This window comes from Balaenoptera ricei, chromosome 12 (assembly GCF_028023285.1).
Source record: "Balaenoptera ricei isolate mBalRic1 chromosome 12, mBalRic1.hap2, whole genome shotgun sequence".
NCBI lineage: Eukaryota > Metazoa > Chordata > Mammalia > Artiodactyla > Balaenopteridae > Balaenoptera > Balaenoptera ricei.
The window spans coordinates 40898897-40919606 of NC_082650.1; the positions used below are offsets into that span (position 1 = coordinate 40898897).

The following is a 20710-nucleotide window of genomic DNA, read 5'->3' on the forward strand; positions in this document are numbered from 1 at the left end:
ATGTCCCGGCTATTGTAAATAGAGCTGCAATGAACATTGTGGTACATGACTCTTTTTGAATTATGGTTTTCTCAGGGTATATGCCCAGTAGTGGGATTCCTGGGTCATATAGTAGCTCTATTTTTAGTTTTTTAAGGAACCTCCATACTGTTCTGCATAGTGGCTGTATCAATTTACATTTCCACCAGCAGTGCAAGAGGGTTCCCTTTTCTCCACACCCTCTCCAGCATTTATTGTTTGTAGATTTTTTGATGATGGCCATTCTGACTGGTGTGAGGTGATACCTCATTGTAGTTTTGATTTGCATTTCTCTAATGATTAGTGATGTTGAGCATCCTTTCATGTGTTTGTTGCCAATCTGTATATCTTCTTTGGAGAAATGACTATTTAGGTCTAATGCCCATTTTTGAATTGGGTTGTTTGCTTTTTTGATATTGAGCTGCATGAACTGCTTCTATATTTTGGAGATTAATCCTTTGTCAGTTGCTTCATTTGCAAATATTTTCTCCCATTCTGAGGGTTGTCTTTTCATCCTGTTTGTGGTTTCCTTTGCTGTGCAAAGGCTTTTAAATTTCATTAGATCCCATTTGTTTATTTTTGTTTTTATTTCCATTTCTCTAGGAGATGAGTCAGAAAGGATCTTGCTGTGATTGATGTCATAGAGTGTTCTGCCTATGTTTTCCTCTAAGAGTTTTAGCGTGTCTGGCCTTATATTGAGGTCTTTAATCCATTTTGAGTTTATTTTTGTGTATGGTGTTAGGGAGTGTTCTAATTTCATTCTTTTACATGTAGTTGTCCAGTTTTCCCAGCACCACTTATTGAAGAGTCTGTCTTTTCTCCATTGTATATTCCTGCCTCCTTTATCAAAGATAAGGTGACCATATGTGCGTGGGTTTATCTCTAGGCTTTCTATCCTATTCTATTGATCTATATTTCTGTTTTTGTGCCAGTACTATACTGTCTTGATTACTGTAGCTTTGTAGTATAGTCTGAAGTCTGGGAACCTGATTCCTCCAGCTCCGTTTTTCTTTATCAAGATTGCTTTGGCTCTGCAGGGTCTTTTGTGTATTCCACACAAATTGTGAAATTTTTTGTTCTGCTTCCGTGAAAAATCCCATTGGTAATTTGATAGAGATTGCATTGAATCTGTAGATTGCTTTGGGTAGTATAGTCATTTTCACAATGTTGATTCTTCCTACCTAAGAACATTGTATATCTTTCCATCTGTTTGTATCATCTTTCATTTCTTTCATCAGTGTCTTATACTTTTCTGCATACAGGTCCTTTGTCTCCTTAGGTAGGTTTATTCCTAGGTATTTTATTCTTTTTGTTGTAATGGTAAACGGGAGTGTTTCCTTAATTTCTCTTTCAGATTTTTCATTGTTCGTGTATAGGAGTGCAAGAGATTTCTGTGCATTAATTTTGTATCCTGCTACTTTACCAAATTCATTGATTAGCTCTAGTAGTTTTCTGGTAGCATCTTTAGGATTCTCTGTGTGTAGTATCATGTCATCTGCAAACAGTGACAACTTTACTTCTTCTTTTCTGATTTGGATTCCTTTTATTTCTTTTTCTTCTCTGATGGCTGTGGCTAAAACTTCCAAAACTATGTTGAATAATAGTGGTGAGAGTGGGAAACCTTGTCTTGTTCCTGATCTTAGTGGAAATGGTTTCAGTTTTTCACCATTGAGGATGATTCGTTGTCTATTCAGATATTCCACAGACGCAGGCACATCAGGTTGTTTGTGGAGATTTAATCCACTGCTCCTGAGGCTGCTGGGAGACATTTCCCTTTCTCTTCTTTGTTTGCACAGCTCGTGGGGTTCAGCTTTGGATTTGGCCCACCTCTGCGTGTAGGTCGCCTGAGTGCGTCTGTTCCCGCCCAGACAGGATGGGGTTAATGGAGCAGCTGATTAGGGGGTTCTGGCTCACTCAGGCCAGGGGGAAAGAGGGGTATGGAATATGGGGTGAGCCTGCGGCCGCAAAGGCCACTGTGACATTGCCACAGCCTGAGGTGCGCCGTGTGTTCTCCTGGGGAGGTTGTCCCTGGATCACGGGACCCTGGCGTGGAGGGCTGCACAGGCTCCCGGGAGGGGAGGTGTGGATAGTGACCTCTGCTTCCACACAGGCTTCTTGGTGGCTGCAGCAGCCGCCTTAGCATCTCATGCCCATCTCTGCTGTCCGAGCTGATAGCCTCGGAGCTCGTTTAGGCAGTGCTCTGAATCCCCTTTCCTCGCGCACCCTGAAACAATGGTCTCTTGCCTCTTGGGCAGCTCCAGACTTTTTCCCGGACTCCCTCCCATCCAGCTGTGGTGCACTAGCCCCCTTCAGGCTGTGTTCACGCCGCCAACCCCAATCCTCTCCCTGGGATCCGACCTCCAAAGCCCGAGCCTCAGCTCCCAGGCCCCGCCCACCCCAGCGGGTGAGCAGACAAGCCTCTGTGCGGGAATCTCTCCGCTTTGCCCTCTGCACCCCTGTGGCTGCGCTCTCCTCCGTGGCTCCAAAACTTCCCCCCTCTGCCACCCGCAGTCTCTGCCCGCTAAGGGCTTCCTAGTGTGTGGAAACATTTCCTCCTTCACAGCTCCCTCCCACTGGTGCAGGTCCCGTCCCTATTCTTTTGTCTCTGTTTTTTCTTTTTTCTTTTGCCCTACCCAGGTACATGGGGAGTTTCTTGCCTTTTGGGAAGTCTGAGGTCTTCTGCCAGCGTTCAGTAGGTGTTCTGTAGGAGTTGTTCCACATGTAGGTGTATTTCTGATGTATTTGTGGGGAGGAAGGTGATTTCCATGTCTTACTCCTCTGTCATCTTGAAGGTCTCGGTCAACTTGGGGTTTTTTTTTGTTTTTTTTTTAAATTTATTTATTTATTTTTGGCTGCATTGTGTCTTCATTGCGGTGGCTTCTCTTGTTGAGGAGCATGGGCTCTAGGCATGCGGGCTCAGTAGCTGTGGCTCGCGGGCTCTAGAGCGCAGGCTCAGTAATTGTGGCGCATGGGCTTAGTTGCTCCCGCGGCATGTGGGATCTTCCCGGACCAGGGCTTGAACCCGTGTCCCCTGAATTGGCAGGCGGATTCTTAACCACTGAGCCACCAGGGAAGCCCAACTTGGGTTTTAAATAGAAGCAATCTATAGTTATCAAGAACCAAAGATTTTTAAATTATCATTACCTATGCTGCATTTTCTCCCCAAAATCTCTACGTATGACTATGCAATGCACAATAAATACCATGTACCTTCATTAATATTTTTTTCATAATTATAATAATGAGTGAATGAATTAGTCTTAATTTCTCTATAAATTATATGATCTGAATCCAAAAGGAGGTAGACAAAGGAAATTCAGTTAACAAGAAACTTACTGAGAACCTACGTGTTGACTCCCTGTTCTGCTCCCCACTATGGGCAGCTACTGTCCTTTGTAGGTAATGGTAAGGAGGGTGCGAACAATCCATCAGTAGTCTTTCCAAATTGATTTAAACCCAGGGCATCTAAACAGCTATCAGGAGAGAAAATGTCCAGCTTTCTCTGGCTTGGGCTTCTGCTGTTTCCAGAGTTTTCTTTCCCGGCTTTTAGCTTTTAAGAACAAGTGAGACAATGTAGATGTGTAATTGCACAACATTCCTGCACTCACTTGTAATGAGTCACTGGGAGAAGCGATAGATTATATGACCTAGAGCTCACAGGCCGAAGTTAATTTTTTAAAACATAAGTCAGATTTTTCCTTTTCATGACCTTATTTTTGGTCTGTGTGTATTTTCCACCCCACCCCACTATATCTGAGACCTTTTTCCTAGCATAGAATTAACTAGGACATGTTCCCTGAACCTCTATAAATTTGCTTCATTTTCATGTGTTTATTTCATTCAGCTTTGGGAGAGAACATAGTTTCTTCTTGTCAGGAAGGTCCCTGTAGGTCTGATTGACTTCTAGTTTCCGCTGAATTTACTAACCTAGCCTCTTGTTGTCTATCCATTCTAAACATTGGATTCCATCATCAATTGCATGTTTAATTCTTTCTACTCTTATATCTGCCTTTGTAGAGTTGTCTCCCTATAAAAAGAAGCTTCTATTTCTCACATTATCTTATAATCATTGTTTCCCACTAATCTTTTATTTGCGACCTAATAATTAAATATACAATTTTAAATATGTTCCAAGTATGTTCTTCCTATTTCTGTTCTCTAATATTGATAATATAGTTTATAACTGGAATTCTAGTGTAGGATTCATATAATTTGAGTTGGTCACTAGATAACATGTACAACATGTCTGATAGACAATGTTGGAAACTGGTATGCTTTATAACTATAATACATTTTGTATAACTATATACTTCAAATGCTCAAATTATCACAACTTGGACTCTAAGAGTTTTTGTTTAAGCTGGCCTCTTTGTCCTTTAAATTTTAATTTATTTTTTCTGTTTTCCTCTGAAAGAATCCTGGCATAGTAACAACAATGAGGTTCATCTAGACTCACTTTTTTGGCTCCTAAACATAGTTCAAGGGATTCTGGTTCCTTTCAGTGGGGAGAATAACGTTAGGGACAAAATTTGAGCAACAGTGTGCATTAGGTGCCTCCACATAATCACTTAGGATAATAAGATGACATGAGTCAAGAGTCCTCTTAAAAAAAAAAAAAAAAAAGAAAGTGGGGGGTGTATTTTTGTTTCAAATTTACTTCTGGCTATATATATTTTTTTAATTTTCCTCTGAGCATTTAATCTAGTTTTCTCATTTTGTCCTGCCATTTAGATTTTATCTATATGAGATGCCATGGAAGGTATTAAAGTGTATTCTTCTTCTTGCATTCTCTTTTCTGGCTGCTGTCACTAGTGTATACCTAGTACAGTAATTGAAAGAAACAGCCTGGTTCCCTTTGACTTATTTCTTTCATCCTCTGACTCTCATGTACTTGATTACCATGTCTTAGAGTTTATTCTTATTTTTTTTTTTAAGCTTTCTTTCTCATCCATGTCCTCTGCTACTACTTTAATTCAAGTGTTAACCATTTAGCAACTAAATTATTGTGTGAAATACATGATCATTTTAGGAAAACTAGAAACTATAAACAAAATGAAGAAACTGAAATTTACCTGTAATCTCTGAAGGATAAGGTTAGCACTAAGTTATTTTTAGCCAAAAAGATTTATACCTACCATACTATTTTCTTTTGCCATTTCATTCAGTACAGTATTGTACAGAATTTTCCATGTCAGTGAATGTGCTTATACAAAGTAATTTTAAAGTCTACTCATTTATCTATGGATCTGATTCCTATAACACTTTCCTTTATTTCAGTTGACCCCCTGGGATCCTAGCCAGTTACTGTTTCAAATGTACAGTAATGAGACCAAAATCTTTAATAATTTAGATTATCTGATAATATCAAAGCACTAGTAAATCACTTAAAAAAAGGCATATACAGACAGCTATAAGCAGAAACACATTAAAGCTCATGAAAGAAAGCATAAGAGGTGCTATGATGATAACAAAAGCCTGAGGCCTGAAAGGAGGATCCCTAATGGCTGACGCTAAAGGGGCAAAAGCATCAATTCCTTTGTTTTTCCACTCTCTTTAACCTTGTGAGCACCATCATATATCGTTATTGGTCTAGCCTTAGTGGCATTCTTCCAGTGGTATTTGCCCATCGTGTGATTCTGTTACCAAAGCTCCTTTTTTCATACACCCTCTTCTTGGCATAATTAACCAAGGGAAAGAGGAATTCAACACAATTTCTAATCCATCACCTTCTGAATCCTTCTGTGCTTCAGTTATACCATAACAACTCAAAGTTGTTGTGTACCCATGGACTTTAAATTGGCCTGTCTTCTATCTACTTATGGCTATAAAGCAGTTGTACTTGATACAAGCAGATAATTCTCTAAGACTCAATATTAATCACATGATAAATAATATAAAAATAAAGAATGATTTCAAATAGGCTAAGAATAAAAAAATTTTATGTGTGGTTGTCTAATTTATATGATGGAACTTACATCCAGCCTTTAAGGAATCTAAATATTCATAATGAAAAAAGTACAGAGATGATTTCTACTTCTAAGAGATGGAGTAGGTGATCTTTTGCTTTTCCCTCATCCTATGTACAGCTAAGATTTCTGGATATCATCTTATGTTTTATATGTGACTCTGGAAGATGGAGAGAAGGCAGACTGGCTAGGGACCTTGGGACCTAAGGAACAACTCAGAGGTGATGTTTCTTGGGTTTTCTTTTTGCCTTGTATATCCTAGGCTGAGTAATTAAGATTGCCAACAGATGCAGGAAGAAAAATGAGGACTGGGCAGTAAAAGCCTGCTCTCTCTAACCAAAGGACCAGGAAAAGGGCAGTCTACCAAGACAAAATTTGTAGATAGTGACCACTTTAATCCAGACAAACACCGCTTTAGAAAATATTGCCAACAAGACTTGGGGTTCAGCCTGGACTTCTATTCTCACCTGCCAGTAATGAGGTACCCCTGCCTCTCCCTGATAAGATGGTATCAGAGGAGACCTAGGTAGAGAGTTAGGAATTTCACCATCACCCAATGGTAATAAGGCCACAGTCTCTCCTTCCCCTCCACACATGTATTTGTTTCACACATGAAACAAATTTTAAAATACAAAGTGTCAGCAAAGAAATATATAAAGAAAACCCAAAAGGAAGTTTTAGAACTGAAGAATTCCATACCCAAAATAGAAAGCTCAGTGAATTGGGCTCAACAATAAAATAGAAGGGACAGAGGAAAGAATCAGTGAACTTGAAGATATTAAGAGAGGAAATAGACTGAAAAATTTAAAGAAAAGATTGAATCCCAAAGTCCTGTGGAACCATAACAGAAGATCTAACATTTGCATCATTGGAGTCATGGAAAGAGGTTGGAACTACAAATGTATTTGAAAAAATGATGGCTGAAAACTTTCCAAATTTGGCAAAAGACCTAAGCCTGTGGATTCTAGAACCTCAAAGAGGGTAAATCCAAAGAAGTCCACACCAAGACACAATACAGTTGACCCTTAAACAACACAGGGTTGAACTGTGTAGGTCTACTTATACACAGATTTTTTTTCAGTAGTAAATACAGTACTAGATGATCTGAGGTTGGTTGAATCTGTGAATGAGGGTTAGGAGGGCTGACTATAAATTATATTGGGTTGGCCAAAAAGTTCGTTTGGTTTTTTCCATAAGATATCTCCAGTAGCACTTAGTTGTCTTTAACTTCATTTGAAACAATTTTGTTAGACTGTATTGTGACAGCTGTCACATCAGCGTGCATTTAAAAAAAAAAAAAAACTTACCAAAATTGATGAATTTTTGTGTAGCCATTTTAATATTGAAGATGGAAGAAAAAAGCCACATCTTCGGCTTTATTTCAAGAAAGGTAAAAACCCAACCAAAATGCAAACAAAGCTTTGTACAGTGTATGGAGAAGGTGCTGTGACCAATCGAACGTGTCAAAAGTGGTTTGCAACGTTTCATGCTGGAGATTTCTTGCTGGACAATGCTCTAGGGTCTGGTAGCCCAGTTGAAGTTGATAGCGATCAAGTCGAGACATTAATTGAGAACAATCAACATTATACCACACGGTAGATAGCCAACATACTCAAAATATCCAAATCAGGCGTTGAAAATCATTTGCACCAGCTTGGTTATGTGAATCGCTTTGATGTTTGCGTTCCACATAAGTTAAGCGAAAAAAGCCTTCTTGACGGTATTTCCCCATGAGATTCTCTACTTAAAGGTAATGAAAACATTCTGTTTTTAAAACAAATTGTGATGGGTGATGAAAAGTGCATACTGTACAATAACGTGGAATGGAAGAGATCATGGGGCAAGCGAAATGAACCACCACCAACCACACCAAAGGCCAGTCTTCATCCAAAGAAGGTGATGTTGTGTATGTGGTTGGATTGGAAGGGAGTCCTCTATTATGAACTTCTTCCAGAAAACCAAACGATTCCAACAAGTACTGCTCCCATTTAGACCAACTGAAAGCAGCGCTCGAAGAAAAGCATCTGGAATTAGTCAACAGAAAATGCATAATCTTCCATCAGGATAATGCAAGACTGCATGTTTCTTTGATGACCAGGCAAAACTGTTAACGGCTTGGCTGGGAAGTTCTGATTCATCCTCCGTATTCACCAGACATTGCACCTTCAGATTTCCATTTGTTTTGGTCTTTACAAAATTCTCTTAATGGAGCAATTTTCAATTCCCTGGCAGACTGTAAAAGGCACATGGAACAGTTCTTTGCTCAAAAAGATTAAAAGTTTTGGGAAGATGGAATTATGAAGCTGCCTGAAAAATGGCAGACAGTAGGGGAACAAAATGGTGACTATGTTGCTCAATAAAGTTCTTGGCGAAAATGAAAAATGTCTTATTTTTACTTTAAAAACCGAAGGAAACTTTTGGCCAACCCAATACATGATTTTTGACTGTGCAGGGGGTTGGCATCCCAAACCCCCCGTGTTGTTCAAAGGTCAACTGTATAGTCAAACTTCTGAAAATTTAAGACAAATCTTGAAAGCAGAGAGGGAGAAACAACACCTTACCTACAAGGGAAAATCAATGCAAATGACAGTGGACTTCTCCACAGAAAAGATGGAGGACAGAGGAAGTGGCATGACATTATTCAAGAGCTGAAGGCAAAGAACTGTCAACCTGAACTCTGTGTTTATTGAAAGTAGCCTTCTGGAATATTGAGGAAATCAAGACATTCTCAGGTGAAAAATATGTCACCAGCAGACCTACCCTAAATGAAGGAATAAAGGAATTTTTCTACCTCTGTCATGTGCCTGCAACCTCCTGTTAATCTATAATTGTACAAACTTCCTTTTAAAAACAAGGAATGAATATAAACTACTTGAGAACATTGAGAAAAATAGTCTTTGCTTATAATTTGTATAAAAAGTGAACATAGTTGGATGTGGTGAGGTTGTAAAGTGCTTGAAACACATTAGTAGAGTTCTGACTTCATGGAGGGTAGAGAGATGAGAATTGTGGTAAGTTCTGAATACGGAAGTGTTCAGGAACAAACATCTGGTGGTTACATGAAGGATGGTGTTTGGGAAAAAATTGCACGCATAATGTAATTGTCTTGTGATCTGATGATGTGCCAGCAGTGATAAAAGATGAAAGAATTAAAGAGTGAATTCTGGAGAAATTTTGCATGTTTACAAACATTGAACTTTTTGGAACCAGCTGCTGTTGTGATGGCAATGCCAAGGGAGAAAACAGTCAGTATCCAAGTATCCTGAACAAGCTGCCTTCAGTTTTTCCTCATCAGTAAAACCCGTGTCCTCTTTTATTATATACGTATTATAAACCTTGGTTTCATAGTCTACTAATGTCATAGTCCAACCCTAGGGAATAAATATAATTAAAAGGACAGCTCCTAATTTAAAGTCCTTTTGAAATTCCAGGTCTGTCATTTAAAGTAAAAATCCACTTAAAACAATATTCTGTAGTTTACTTTCTGGATAGTAATATCCTGGAGTTAATTTACTCTTAAAGTTAAGAAATGTTTTATGTGAATTAATTTCCTTGAGTTGCAGATAATGGAATTTTTAGTGAATTGACAGATACTGAGTCATACTGAGATAGCCACTCTAGTAATTATGCAGTTTAGCTACACTTATGTTTGGTTAGTTAGAGAGATGGTACCAATAAATTGTAGCCATGGGTTCAGTTACCATATATGGATTCGTTTTTAACATTGTTCCATGGCTGTAGCTTATCCCTCAAAATATTTGGAAATGCATAGTGCTGTTCATATGGGTTGCTGGGCAAAGCAAAAAAAATTGGAATCAGCAGAAATTCAGAACCTTCTCTAGGTAGTTCAGTGATGTCATCTTTATATAGGATGCATAGAATTACTTTATAAGCCTCCAATATATTGATCTAATAACATAATTTCATATTTCAAGATCAGTGCTTGCTGGAAAGTAGTATGCTTTGCAAAGTCTGCAGTTAGTCTGGTGACTCTTAAGTTTCAAATCATATTGTGTTTTAGCAGCTTCAAAGATGTGTATTTTGTCTTCACTAACATATGTTTAGCTGTCTGATGGCTAAACCTGATTTCAGGCATTGGATTCAAATAACTGTTCAGCAGTGTGCTGTGACTTTTCCCATTAACTCAGCCACTTTGCTTAAATGCATAATTTGTAACAAACATATGGTTGTGCTAAATGAGAATAATTATAGTTGAGTTTTAAATGGACATTTCCATTTAAAATTTTTATATAATATTTGTTACTAATGTATATCTCACACCTTATTAGGAATGACTGTATCTAAATTTCATCGACACATTCTTTCTGAAAAATTATAATCTCAAGAGACAGCATTAGGTGACTTATAAACAAATATGTAGAAGTTGAAAGCTCTCACCTAAGGGCCATTATTTACATATAGGTTCATAGAAAAAAAAATTTGAAAGATTTCTCTAAGAGTGGGAGAATTTGTGCCTATGTATGTGAAGATAGAACCAATCTAAACAACTATAAGTTTAAATAATCTGCAATACTGGTGTCCTTTCTGATCCTCGAATATTGCATTTTCATACCTTTAAATATTCATTTCAACTTGAAATCAGAATATGAATAGAGTTCCATGAATAAAAAATTTCATTTTTATCTTGAGATATAGCTCAAGCTATATCATGAGATGTAGCTTGTTAGACCTATAGTTGTTGGAAAGCATATGTTATTCCTCTTTGACTTTACATTTTTGACATGTTGAACACTAATTTTTCCTTCATGAATTATGTCTTTAAAATGCACTTGGATGTGAAAAAAGGTGCATTCAGTTAATACAGGTCATAGTCAGAATCCTGAATATAACTAGGGCACAATTTTAAAAGGTGACTAAAACTTACTTTCTATAAGTGTAAACATATCAGTTACCCTACAGATATATTTCTTTCTAGCAAAAATAATTCTAGATTGCATATTAATTATAATCCACCTGGTTATACCCATTTGGGAGGTAATATATGCAAATACTGTGGCATTATTTATATACTATTACATTGACAGGCATATTTTTCAACTTTTCTTTAAATTAATAAACTTAGAGCAGTTTTAGATTCACAGCAAAGTTGAGTGGAAAGTACAGAAAGTTCCCACATACATTCTATCCTTACATATGTACAACCCCCCCCCCCCCCAACTATCAACGCCTCACCCAGAGGGGTACAGTTGTTACAACTGATGAACCTACACTGACATATCATTATCATCAGGAGTCCAAAGTTTACATTAGGGTTCACTCTTGATGTTTCACATTCTATGAATTTTGACAAATGTCATAGTAATGACACGTATCCACCATTGTAGTATCTTACAAAAGAGTTTCACTGCCGTAAAACTTCTGTGCTCTGCCTGTTCATCCTTCCCTCTCCCCAACCCCTGACAAGCCTACTTTTGATCTGCTTGCCTTGAACAGATACCGTCTGTTGCAAAGTACATAAAACACATAATATGTCCTGCTTTTGAAAGGGATGTGAGCTATGCATTGATTCTGGTCTTGGAGCTCACGTGATTTTTTTTCTGCATGTGTGAATGACGATGATAAGATATTATAGCCTAGTTTGTGATTTTTTTTTCTGAATTGAAATCATTTAGCAAATTCTGAAGTAATCCTTAGAGGATCTAAAGATAACAGATGATTCTTTTCCAGTTTTACATTGAATAGGTTCTCAGTGAAGCTATTAAAATTTAGTTTACATTGGAAACATTGTTATGAATATTAAAATGATGTTTTGAATTGGCCCCCCTTAAGAGCATAACTGTGAAGAAGTTCTGATGACTTTTTTCTACTAGTCTGTGATTTAGAAATGCAGTATCACATATTGTTCTTGACCTTTAACATCCTAATTATTCTCTTGTTTATTACAGCTTTAGTAGAATTACTTGAAAAATTTGTCCTTCATCTCTCTGAAAGCCCATCTGAATGCTACTTCCCCTCAGTGGAATATACAGGTACAGTTTAAACATTTTTGTATTTTGGAAAGTGCTCAATGTGCAAATAGATAATGTTTCGTAGAGGAGTGTAATTAGACACAAATATGCACAAGGTTTTTTCACCCTAAAAAATCTCTCCCTTTGTGCCATATACATTCCAGATATCTATCAGTTTCTTCTGTGCAAATGTCTGGGTTTCCTTGTAACTTTCTAGCTTCGTTTTTGAGCTTTTTTTTCTTCTGTCTACCCATTAAAAATTGTTTTTCCTTAAGGCAATGTCTTCCAGTGTCTTTCACTCTTCTGCTTTTATCCACTAGGAGATGATCTCCTAGTGATCTCATCTGCTTGTACTGTTTTACCCACCTTATATATTGATGACTTCTAAATATACCTCTTCTACTCAAAGATCTATAGGCTTCATTCTCATATTTCCAGATGCTTAATCGGTAAGCATCACCTGGATGTGCTAAAGAACCCTCAAGCTCAAAATGTCCACCTTCTCATACCTCACTGAGATACATCCTCCTCCTACACTGTCTGTTTTTGTGGGCAGTGCAATCATCTGTCCATCTAAGCCAGGTTCCCTCCCAGTCACCGAACTGTATTCTTTGTTCTTAATATAGCTCAAATTTATCTACTTATATCTATCTCTACTCTTCTTTATGTTAGTTTAGGCCACCATTACTTTTTGCCTAGGTTATTACAACATTCTCTTTACCTGATGTCTCTAGTTGGAGTCTCATTTCTTTTCAGAGGTATTCTTTATGCTGCTTTCAGAGTGACCTGTGACATGTAAATCTGACCTGCTCTTTCCTCTACCTCTTAGAAGATTACCATTGACCACTGCATACAGTTTAAGCTTCTTATCATGGTACCCAAGGCCTTATGTTACTCTTCTCCTTTCTTCTCTAGCATCATCCCTTTCTCTCCACGCCTCATATTTGTTTTTCAGGGGCACTAAACTATTAGCAGCATTGCCAACCTCACCCTCTCTTCTCCAAATACACATTCATTTATTCAACAAATGGATATTTTCCTCTGCTATATAATAGAACTGCTCTAAAACACTTGCACACATCAGTGAACAAAAGAAAAAAGTCTTGCCTTTACAGAGTTTACCTTCTGATTGGAAGACAGACAATAAATAAGTAAAAAGATTCAGTATGTCAAGTGGTATGGTGGTAAGTGAGAAATGCAGAGCAGGGAAGGGGTCTAGGGAGTGCTAGTTGGGAGTGGCGGTTCCAGTGTTAAATAGCGTTCAGACCAGCAGAAATTGGGAGCAAGACACATGGATGTTTCCAGAGGGAGAGACTTCCAGCAAGTGACTAGGAAGGAGATTAGTATAGCTCAGAAGGAGTAAAGGGGAAGGATTGTTGGTGTTGAAGTTAGAGAGGAGAGGATGATATAGGTTTTTTGTTTTTTCTTTTTTTCTTTTTTTTTTTTCTTTTGGCCGCACCGTGTGGCTTGTGGGATCTTAGCTCCCCGACCAGGGATTGAACCTGTGCCCTCGGCAATGAAAGCATGAAGTCTTAACCACTGGACTGCTGGGGAACCCACTGATCTAGAGTTTTTAAAGTCATTGCAAGGTCTTGAACACAGGAGTGACATGCTCTGATTTACATTTTTAAAAGATCACTATTGCTGCTGTATCAGGAAAAGACTGAAGAACAAAGGGCTAAAGCAGGGAGATGAGTTAGGAGGCTATTGAAAAGATACAGATGAAAAATGGCAGTGGCTTGGATGAGGATGTCAGTGGAGTTAGAAGTACTTGGATTCTAGGTATATTTTGAAAATAGGACCAACAGAATTGGGTAACAGATTGAATATGGGGTGGGAGAGAGAGGAGTCAAAGGACCCAAGTTATTGATCTGAGCCACTGGAAGGATGGGATTACCAAACACTGAGATAGAGAAGAATGGGTAAAGAATAGGTTTCAGAGAGGAGATTAGGAGCTTGCTTTTATGTTATGTTTCGAATACTTATTACACATTTAAATAGACATGCTCTGTACATGTTGGCTGTTTGAATCTGGAACTTAGGGAGAAGGTAGGGCTGAAAATACAAATTACTAAATCATCAGCTTAGTATATAAAGCCAATACACATCTCTTTGTCATGTTTTTCTCATATTCTGACTTAATGTCTAATCCCTCACGTGACAGCACACTCCTGTAAGGTAGTTTCCTTGTCTTACCTGTCGTATCCTCTGCACCTAGAGTAACAGTGCCAATAAATGTTTGACAAATAAAGGAAAAAAATGGATAGAAGAATGAAGAATAAGAGCTTTGTATACTGTGTCAACCAGTTGGTTTACTCTATTGCCTATTAAAATTAAAACATTTAAGATTTATGAGCAGAAGCTTTACTTGATTCATCTGTACCTTAAGGCAATGAATTTAGTAACTGTGTAAAGGATGAAGTAGGGTGAAGAACTAAAATTTCCCAAAGGTGAATATCCAGTGCCTGGGGCTCAGTAAATGAAGACACAGTGAAGAAAAAGCAGAGAGGTAGCATAGGCTCCTGATAATAGATCATCATGGGATAGTGCCCCTCTTCCTCATAAGGGTAACATGACTTTTCTGTTTGCTAAAGAAACCATCCTTCAAAATGTGTTATTTATTCAAGTTAGACACAGTGTGTCAAATCTCCATAGAAAGAAAAAATTTTTAAAGATACATTTTCAGTCTGGCTCAGACTAATTTTTTTAGGTCTGTTATTCATCACTGCCCAAACACATCCTGTGCATTCATATCATTGAACCTTTGCTCCTACTGTTCCTTCTGGATAAACATTTTCCTCCCCATGACACCCATATGATAATGTCCAACTCCACTGTAAAGTTGCAGCTAGAATGTCACCTTCCTTCTTACTCCCAGTCAGAAGTCCCTCCTCTGTGCTCCTATTGCATTCACATTAAACTACAATTTTGATATTTATTATATTGTATATGGCTAATTTAAATTAGTTCATTAGGTCTCAAATGCCTCTGTATCTTTAATATGGCATTTGAGATATTTTTATTGGATTACATATACATACTGTTACATAGCATCTGTATTCACACAATACATTTGTATAACAATCCTAAATCTATTGGGATTTACAAAAATACATAGGAACATATACCTAATTAAATCATAGTGACATCTGTGCAGATTTGGGAAAGGGATAAAAGTGATCATAAGAAAATGAAAGCAAAGAAATGAGAGGAAAATACAAGGTAGAATTAAACAGAAATTAAGGTAGGTGAAGGGAATTGATAACTATTGACCACTGCTTGTGAATTAAATAGAATGCTGAGGCACCTGATGTGCATTATATCGTTCAACCCTGTAACTACAGTTGCCCCTTGAACGACATGGATTTGAACTGTGCAGGTCCACTTACAGGCAGATTTTTTTCAATAAATACATACTACAGTACTACCAATCCATGGTTTGTTGAATCCCTGGATGCGGAACTGAGGATAGAGAGGGCCAGCTGTAAAGTTATACGCGGATTTTTGCCTGCATGGGGTTGGCGCCCTAACCCTTGCATTGTTCAAGGGTCAGCTGTACTCTCTGAAGTAGGCATACTCATCACATTTAAAATCAGGAAACTGAGGTTCAGAGGGAAGAAAAGAGAAATTGTGAAGAGAATTTTGAGGAAAAACATCTGTGAAGAAAATTACAACTTTATGAACAAACCTGAAAAAGTATGTGAAAAACATACAGGGATTAATGATCAAGTCTGTGAGTAAGAAAGGAAACAAGTAAGAAGTGGTGATCATGGAGATTTGCATGGCCAAAGTGGGTATCTCTCGTCTTCAGTATGATGGTCTTCAAATTCTGCAGCTCTCTTTGGCACATTGTTCTATTGGGTCATATTTTCTATAGATAATCTAAAATTAACATTATGTTGTATATGTTATCTAAATACTCAACAAGACTGATTGCTCAGTGTGCATGCATTTACTACCCTCTGTTATATTTCTAAATTATGCTGCGGGAGATCTCAGATGTTGGCTTCGTTGAATGTATTATCTAGGCAGATAAACCCTGAATGTGAATTTAAATTCTTTAAAGGCTCCAGCGGAACAACTATCCACTGGCGTTTTTAGAGTACAGATGAAAATAAAGTGGCTTCCTGTTGATTGATTGTTATCCTTTTATCATTTATTTTTTGGCTGGTGGAACAATGGTTTGCTATTATAAAATTTCACTCTATTTACTTTAAATAAACAGAAACCATGTTTTGATATAAAAGATGTTTCAAAGCAGACGCTGGATAGATATATTCAATGTTTTTTCATGTTTCTTGAAATGAGAAATTGATTGACTTCTTAAAAATGACAGCTTGCTAAACCCTAAGGTAGCTGAAATTAGAATAACACAGTCATCCATCTGTTGTTAGCTCCCTCAGGATTTCAACCCATTATAAAATTTGCAAATCTGGAAAAATCAAATTAGTTTGGCTGTTTATCCCCTTAAAGAAAGAGGACAAACAGATAAAGTTCTGCACACTTGCAGTTTGTAACTCCATACAAGTATCTTACCAAATCCTAACAGACATTAACCATTTGTCAGCTCATTTCCCTGGGACGAGTTGGAGATTTTTTCCTTCTGCAGTTGCTTCTTTGAAATGATAAATTAAGTAGTCCTTTCAGGGTGGTAAATATTTTAATGTTATCCTTTTTCTCTTTATGTTGTTAATCAAAAGGTTGGAAAAAATATCAGCATATCATTGTTTCACCTTTTGATTATTAAAATATTTTTATACTTAATATATACAGTTAAATATCCATTATACTTCCTTTGTGTATTCAGCAAATATGCTCTTTTCTGTTTTGCATTTATGGAGCGTGTTTGTGAGTATGGTTGATAATTGCAAGGAGGTATATAATATGAATGACCCTGTCCTCAAGGAGGGGAAATAGGGCATATACCTAAAATGATGAATTAAATAATTTGCAGCGTATGGTAAAATAGAAAATAAAGAAATGGAAAATTGACATTTTTCAGCTGGCTACTTTGTTTCAGGCAGTGTGCTAGAGCCTTTAAATATGCTATTTGAGTTGAGGTTTTGTCAAATGAGGGGTTGTGTGGTATGTGCCACAGGTGTTCAATGGAAAGAGTGACCAGTGTTGACTAATGCCATTATGGAAGATTAGGGGAGGAAGCAATGATAGAGCAAGAGGAGTGGCACTGGTGCTGCCTCCTGGGCTATTACAGCTGAAAGAAATAGGAGAGTCAAAGAGTCTTGCAGGCAAGGGCAATTGTATAATCAAAGACATGGAGAAGAGTAATGCTTTTCTCCAAATAGTGCTGACTATATCACTTAGGATGCTGAGACTTAGGCTAGTTTACTGGTCATAAGGAATTAAATTTTATGGCAGTAAAAATTGAATAAAATGGATAGATAACAACCACATGTTAAAAAAGAAGCAACAGAACCTTCCAGGCTTACTTTGGGGAAGGAAGAAGGTAGGAGGAAATGGACTGACTGGTTGGTTTCTTTGGGTGGTGAGAGTTCTCTGGCTTTACTACTGATATAGCAGGGCTTCAGGAGAGTCCGTCAACAGCCAAGCTGTAACTGCTTCTCTAATACTGGATTTGTCCCCCAGTGGAGATATGGTTTACTCTTCTGAAAATTTATTTAGTTTCGCACTATTAGCCAAGTGCCAGGCAGAATAGATTTAATTTCTTCTACCACTGCTCTATGTGCTAGCTTTCCAGATTAAAAATAGAACAGAATGTATTACCAAAGTGAGTGATTTCAGTCAATATTCAGTTAATTTTTTCAACTCATTTTGTTTTGAGACTATTATATTTATAATTAAAATGATTGGTTATTGCAAATAGTTAATGCTGAGATTGAATTAGGCATTGTTGTGTAAGTAGGGTAAGTCTGATGCTATAGTTGTCATTGGTTGACCTTTATTCAGTAACTTATTTTATTATGCTTCACAGTGACTCTGGGGTATCCTTTTGTTTCTTGATTTCAATATACAGAAAAATGTTTGTTTATTTATTTATGGCTGCATTGGGTCTTCGTTGCTCCATGCTGGCTTTCTCTAGTTGCGGCAAGCGGGGGCTATTCTACTTTGCAGTGCACTGGCTTCTCATTGCGGTGGCTTCTCTTGTTGCAGAGCACGGGCTCTAGGCACGTGGGCTTCAGTAGTTGTGGCTCGCAGGCTCTAGAGCACAGGCTCAGTAGTTGTGGCGCACGGGCTTAGTTGCTCCTCGGCATGTGGGATCTTCCCAGACCAAGGCTCAAACCCATGTCCTCTGCACTGGCAGGTGGGTTCTTAACCACTGCGCCAGCAGGAAAGCCCCAGAAAAACTTTTTAAGTTCATATCTATTTCCATCTCCACCTTGCTTCTAGTTTGATATGTAAAGCACAATTTTTGTTGTTCATTGGATGTTTGTTCATTTATTCGTTCATCTACTCATTCATTCACTCAGTGTTTGTTAAGCACTTATTACATATCCCACACACTATTGTGCACATTTCAGTAAATCACTGGTTACCAGTGATGCATCAGAGTCCCCTGAAAACATCCATTTTTATCATTGAATTTTACTTAATCATTTTGCTCCATCAATTTTATTTCTGAAGATTTTAATTTCTGCTTCATAAATTGTATTTAGTCCAGATTAAATGTAACAAAGATTATTTCACTGAACTTTTGTAGTCCAAGATCCATTTCTACTTGTCAGGTTGTCATATTGAATGTCAAATACAAATTTAAATATGAAGCCTCTTTTTTAATATATACCTGTAAACCATTTTCTGACTTCATTACTGCTTCAAGAAACTTTTCATTTCTTCTTTTTCTAATGGAATTTTATTCACTCTCTAGTCACCTACATCTGTATCATATTAGTGATTTTTTGAGTGGATATTTGATATTTGTTTTGGTCTGCTTAATACCTCATATATTCTCCTTTAAAAGTCTTTTTGGAGATTTAACTGATACCTCCTTTAAAGTGAAATGTGTGGAGCAAGGTATCACTGTCCAATTATAACTTTCTCTAAAGTTCAGTTTTATTCCTTTAAGTGGGGATCTCAACTTCACTGCACAAGAAGTAAGCTGTAGAGGTCTTCTAAAAAAACAAGTGACTGAACAGTCACCTTCCGCAATCTTGTTCAGTAGTTTGGAGTATTTATTTTTACTTTTAAAATGCTCCTCAGAGGATTTTGATATACAACCACAATTGGAAAACATTATCTGTTGAAATGTGCAGAGTTAAGTTTTTACTCTGAAGGTACAGAATCATAAGCTTTTAGAGGGAATAGACTTGGGAAATTATTCCTCCAACATCAGGAAACTTATCTGTCATCTCAGGCCGACAGCTAGGCCACTCTGGAAAGACTCTATTCTTCCATGGCGAAGAACTAAGAACCTGAACCTTATGTAAATATTCAGTGTCATAGTCTTTTTGGGCAAATTCTCTCATCTTGATTCTTGACTTTATTCCATTCTTTACTGTAATGGTAGAAGGTACTCTGATCTATAGAATTCATGACATTGGGAATGCCCATTCTTAGCACTCTTAGCCCACTGCATACTTCTTCTCTATTGTTAAGATATCTATATGTATTCTGCTTTCCAGAAGGGAAACATAAGTATTATTTTAAGCACACAAATCTACATATTAACAAAGATATTTCTTATGCTTAATAATCTAATTTTATGTGTACTGCATTCTAAGTGTTATCATCTAATCTAACTTAAAATTGTTCTGGTAGTAGCTTATAAAATCACTTTTGTCATTATATCACATTATGATAGTTGATAAGTAGGTCTGTTCCATGGCTATAGCAATATATAAAGTCAATGTTTATTTTATTGAAACTATTGAAATTTTGCAAAATCAGCCAATGTCACTGACACTACAGCACTAAAGTTTTACATTACTTAGGAAACTAAGAACTTGGAATTATGGTGAGCATATGAATGATGATTAATAGTTTTTAAATATTGGTCATTATTTTGTGAGTGAGAATAATTTGTGGTATATGTTTTAGTACCAAGTGATAGAAACCCAGATCAGACTTTTTTCTTTTTTTCTTTTTTTGTCTAAGCAGAAAAAGAGGCAGAATCATTGGCTCATAGTATTCAATAATAGGGTAAAGGTGTCCTTAGCAATTTGTCTCCTTTCTATGTCTCTCCCTTTCCTTGTATTGAATATATTGGATTCATTTTTCTCTACTGGAGACACAGAGTACCTCATAGCCCTGTAGTTAATGGTGAGGGCATTGTGGGGGAATACCATCTTCACGCTAGTTTGAAAAATCTGGAGAAGACATTGCTCAGCCTGTTGCTAGAAGGACAAAACCGGTATCCTTCTTCCATAGGGACAGAAGGTACATCTGTTAGCAGAGTAAGAGTTATGAATAGCAAGGAATTAATTCTAAGCTATATGAACTATAGCTTAATTGCTATCATTATAGGTGAAATTCAGCAATATTGCTAAGATCGTATTCTGATCTAAATAAGTAAAACTCAGATGTAGCTTATCAAGAAATTGACACCTATCTTTTAAAATTTTTATTTATTTTTCTTTAAGAAATCACCCCTCTAGGCTAGATAGGTGACCAACCAGCCTGGTTTGCCTGGGACTGTGAGGGGTTCCTGGGGCATGAGACTAAGTGCTAAAACCATGCAAGTCCTAGGCAAACTAGGAGAAGTAGGTTACCTTTACCAAGAGTGCTGAAAGATGAATTATTGTTGCTTTAAAGAGTAGATGTTTGTTAACCGTGATGTTTACT

At 37.3% G+C, this 20710-nt stretch overlaps 1 protein-coding gene across 2 annotated transcripts in view; it reads left to right on the top strand.

The window, feature by feature from the left end:
• TBC1D32 (TBC1 domain family member 32) overlaps positions 1–20710 on the top strand; it is a 185970-nt gene that overhangs the window by 130672 nt on the left and 34588 nt on the right. For both annotated transcript variants that reach the window (XM_059941965.1, XM_059941966.1), the window contains one exon: positions 11891–11974. In XM_059941965.1, coding sequence (XP_059797948.1) covers positions 11891–11974 — 84 coding nt within the window. The remainder of the gene's footprint in view (positions 1–11890; positions 11975–20710) is intronic.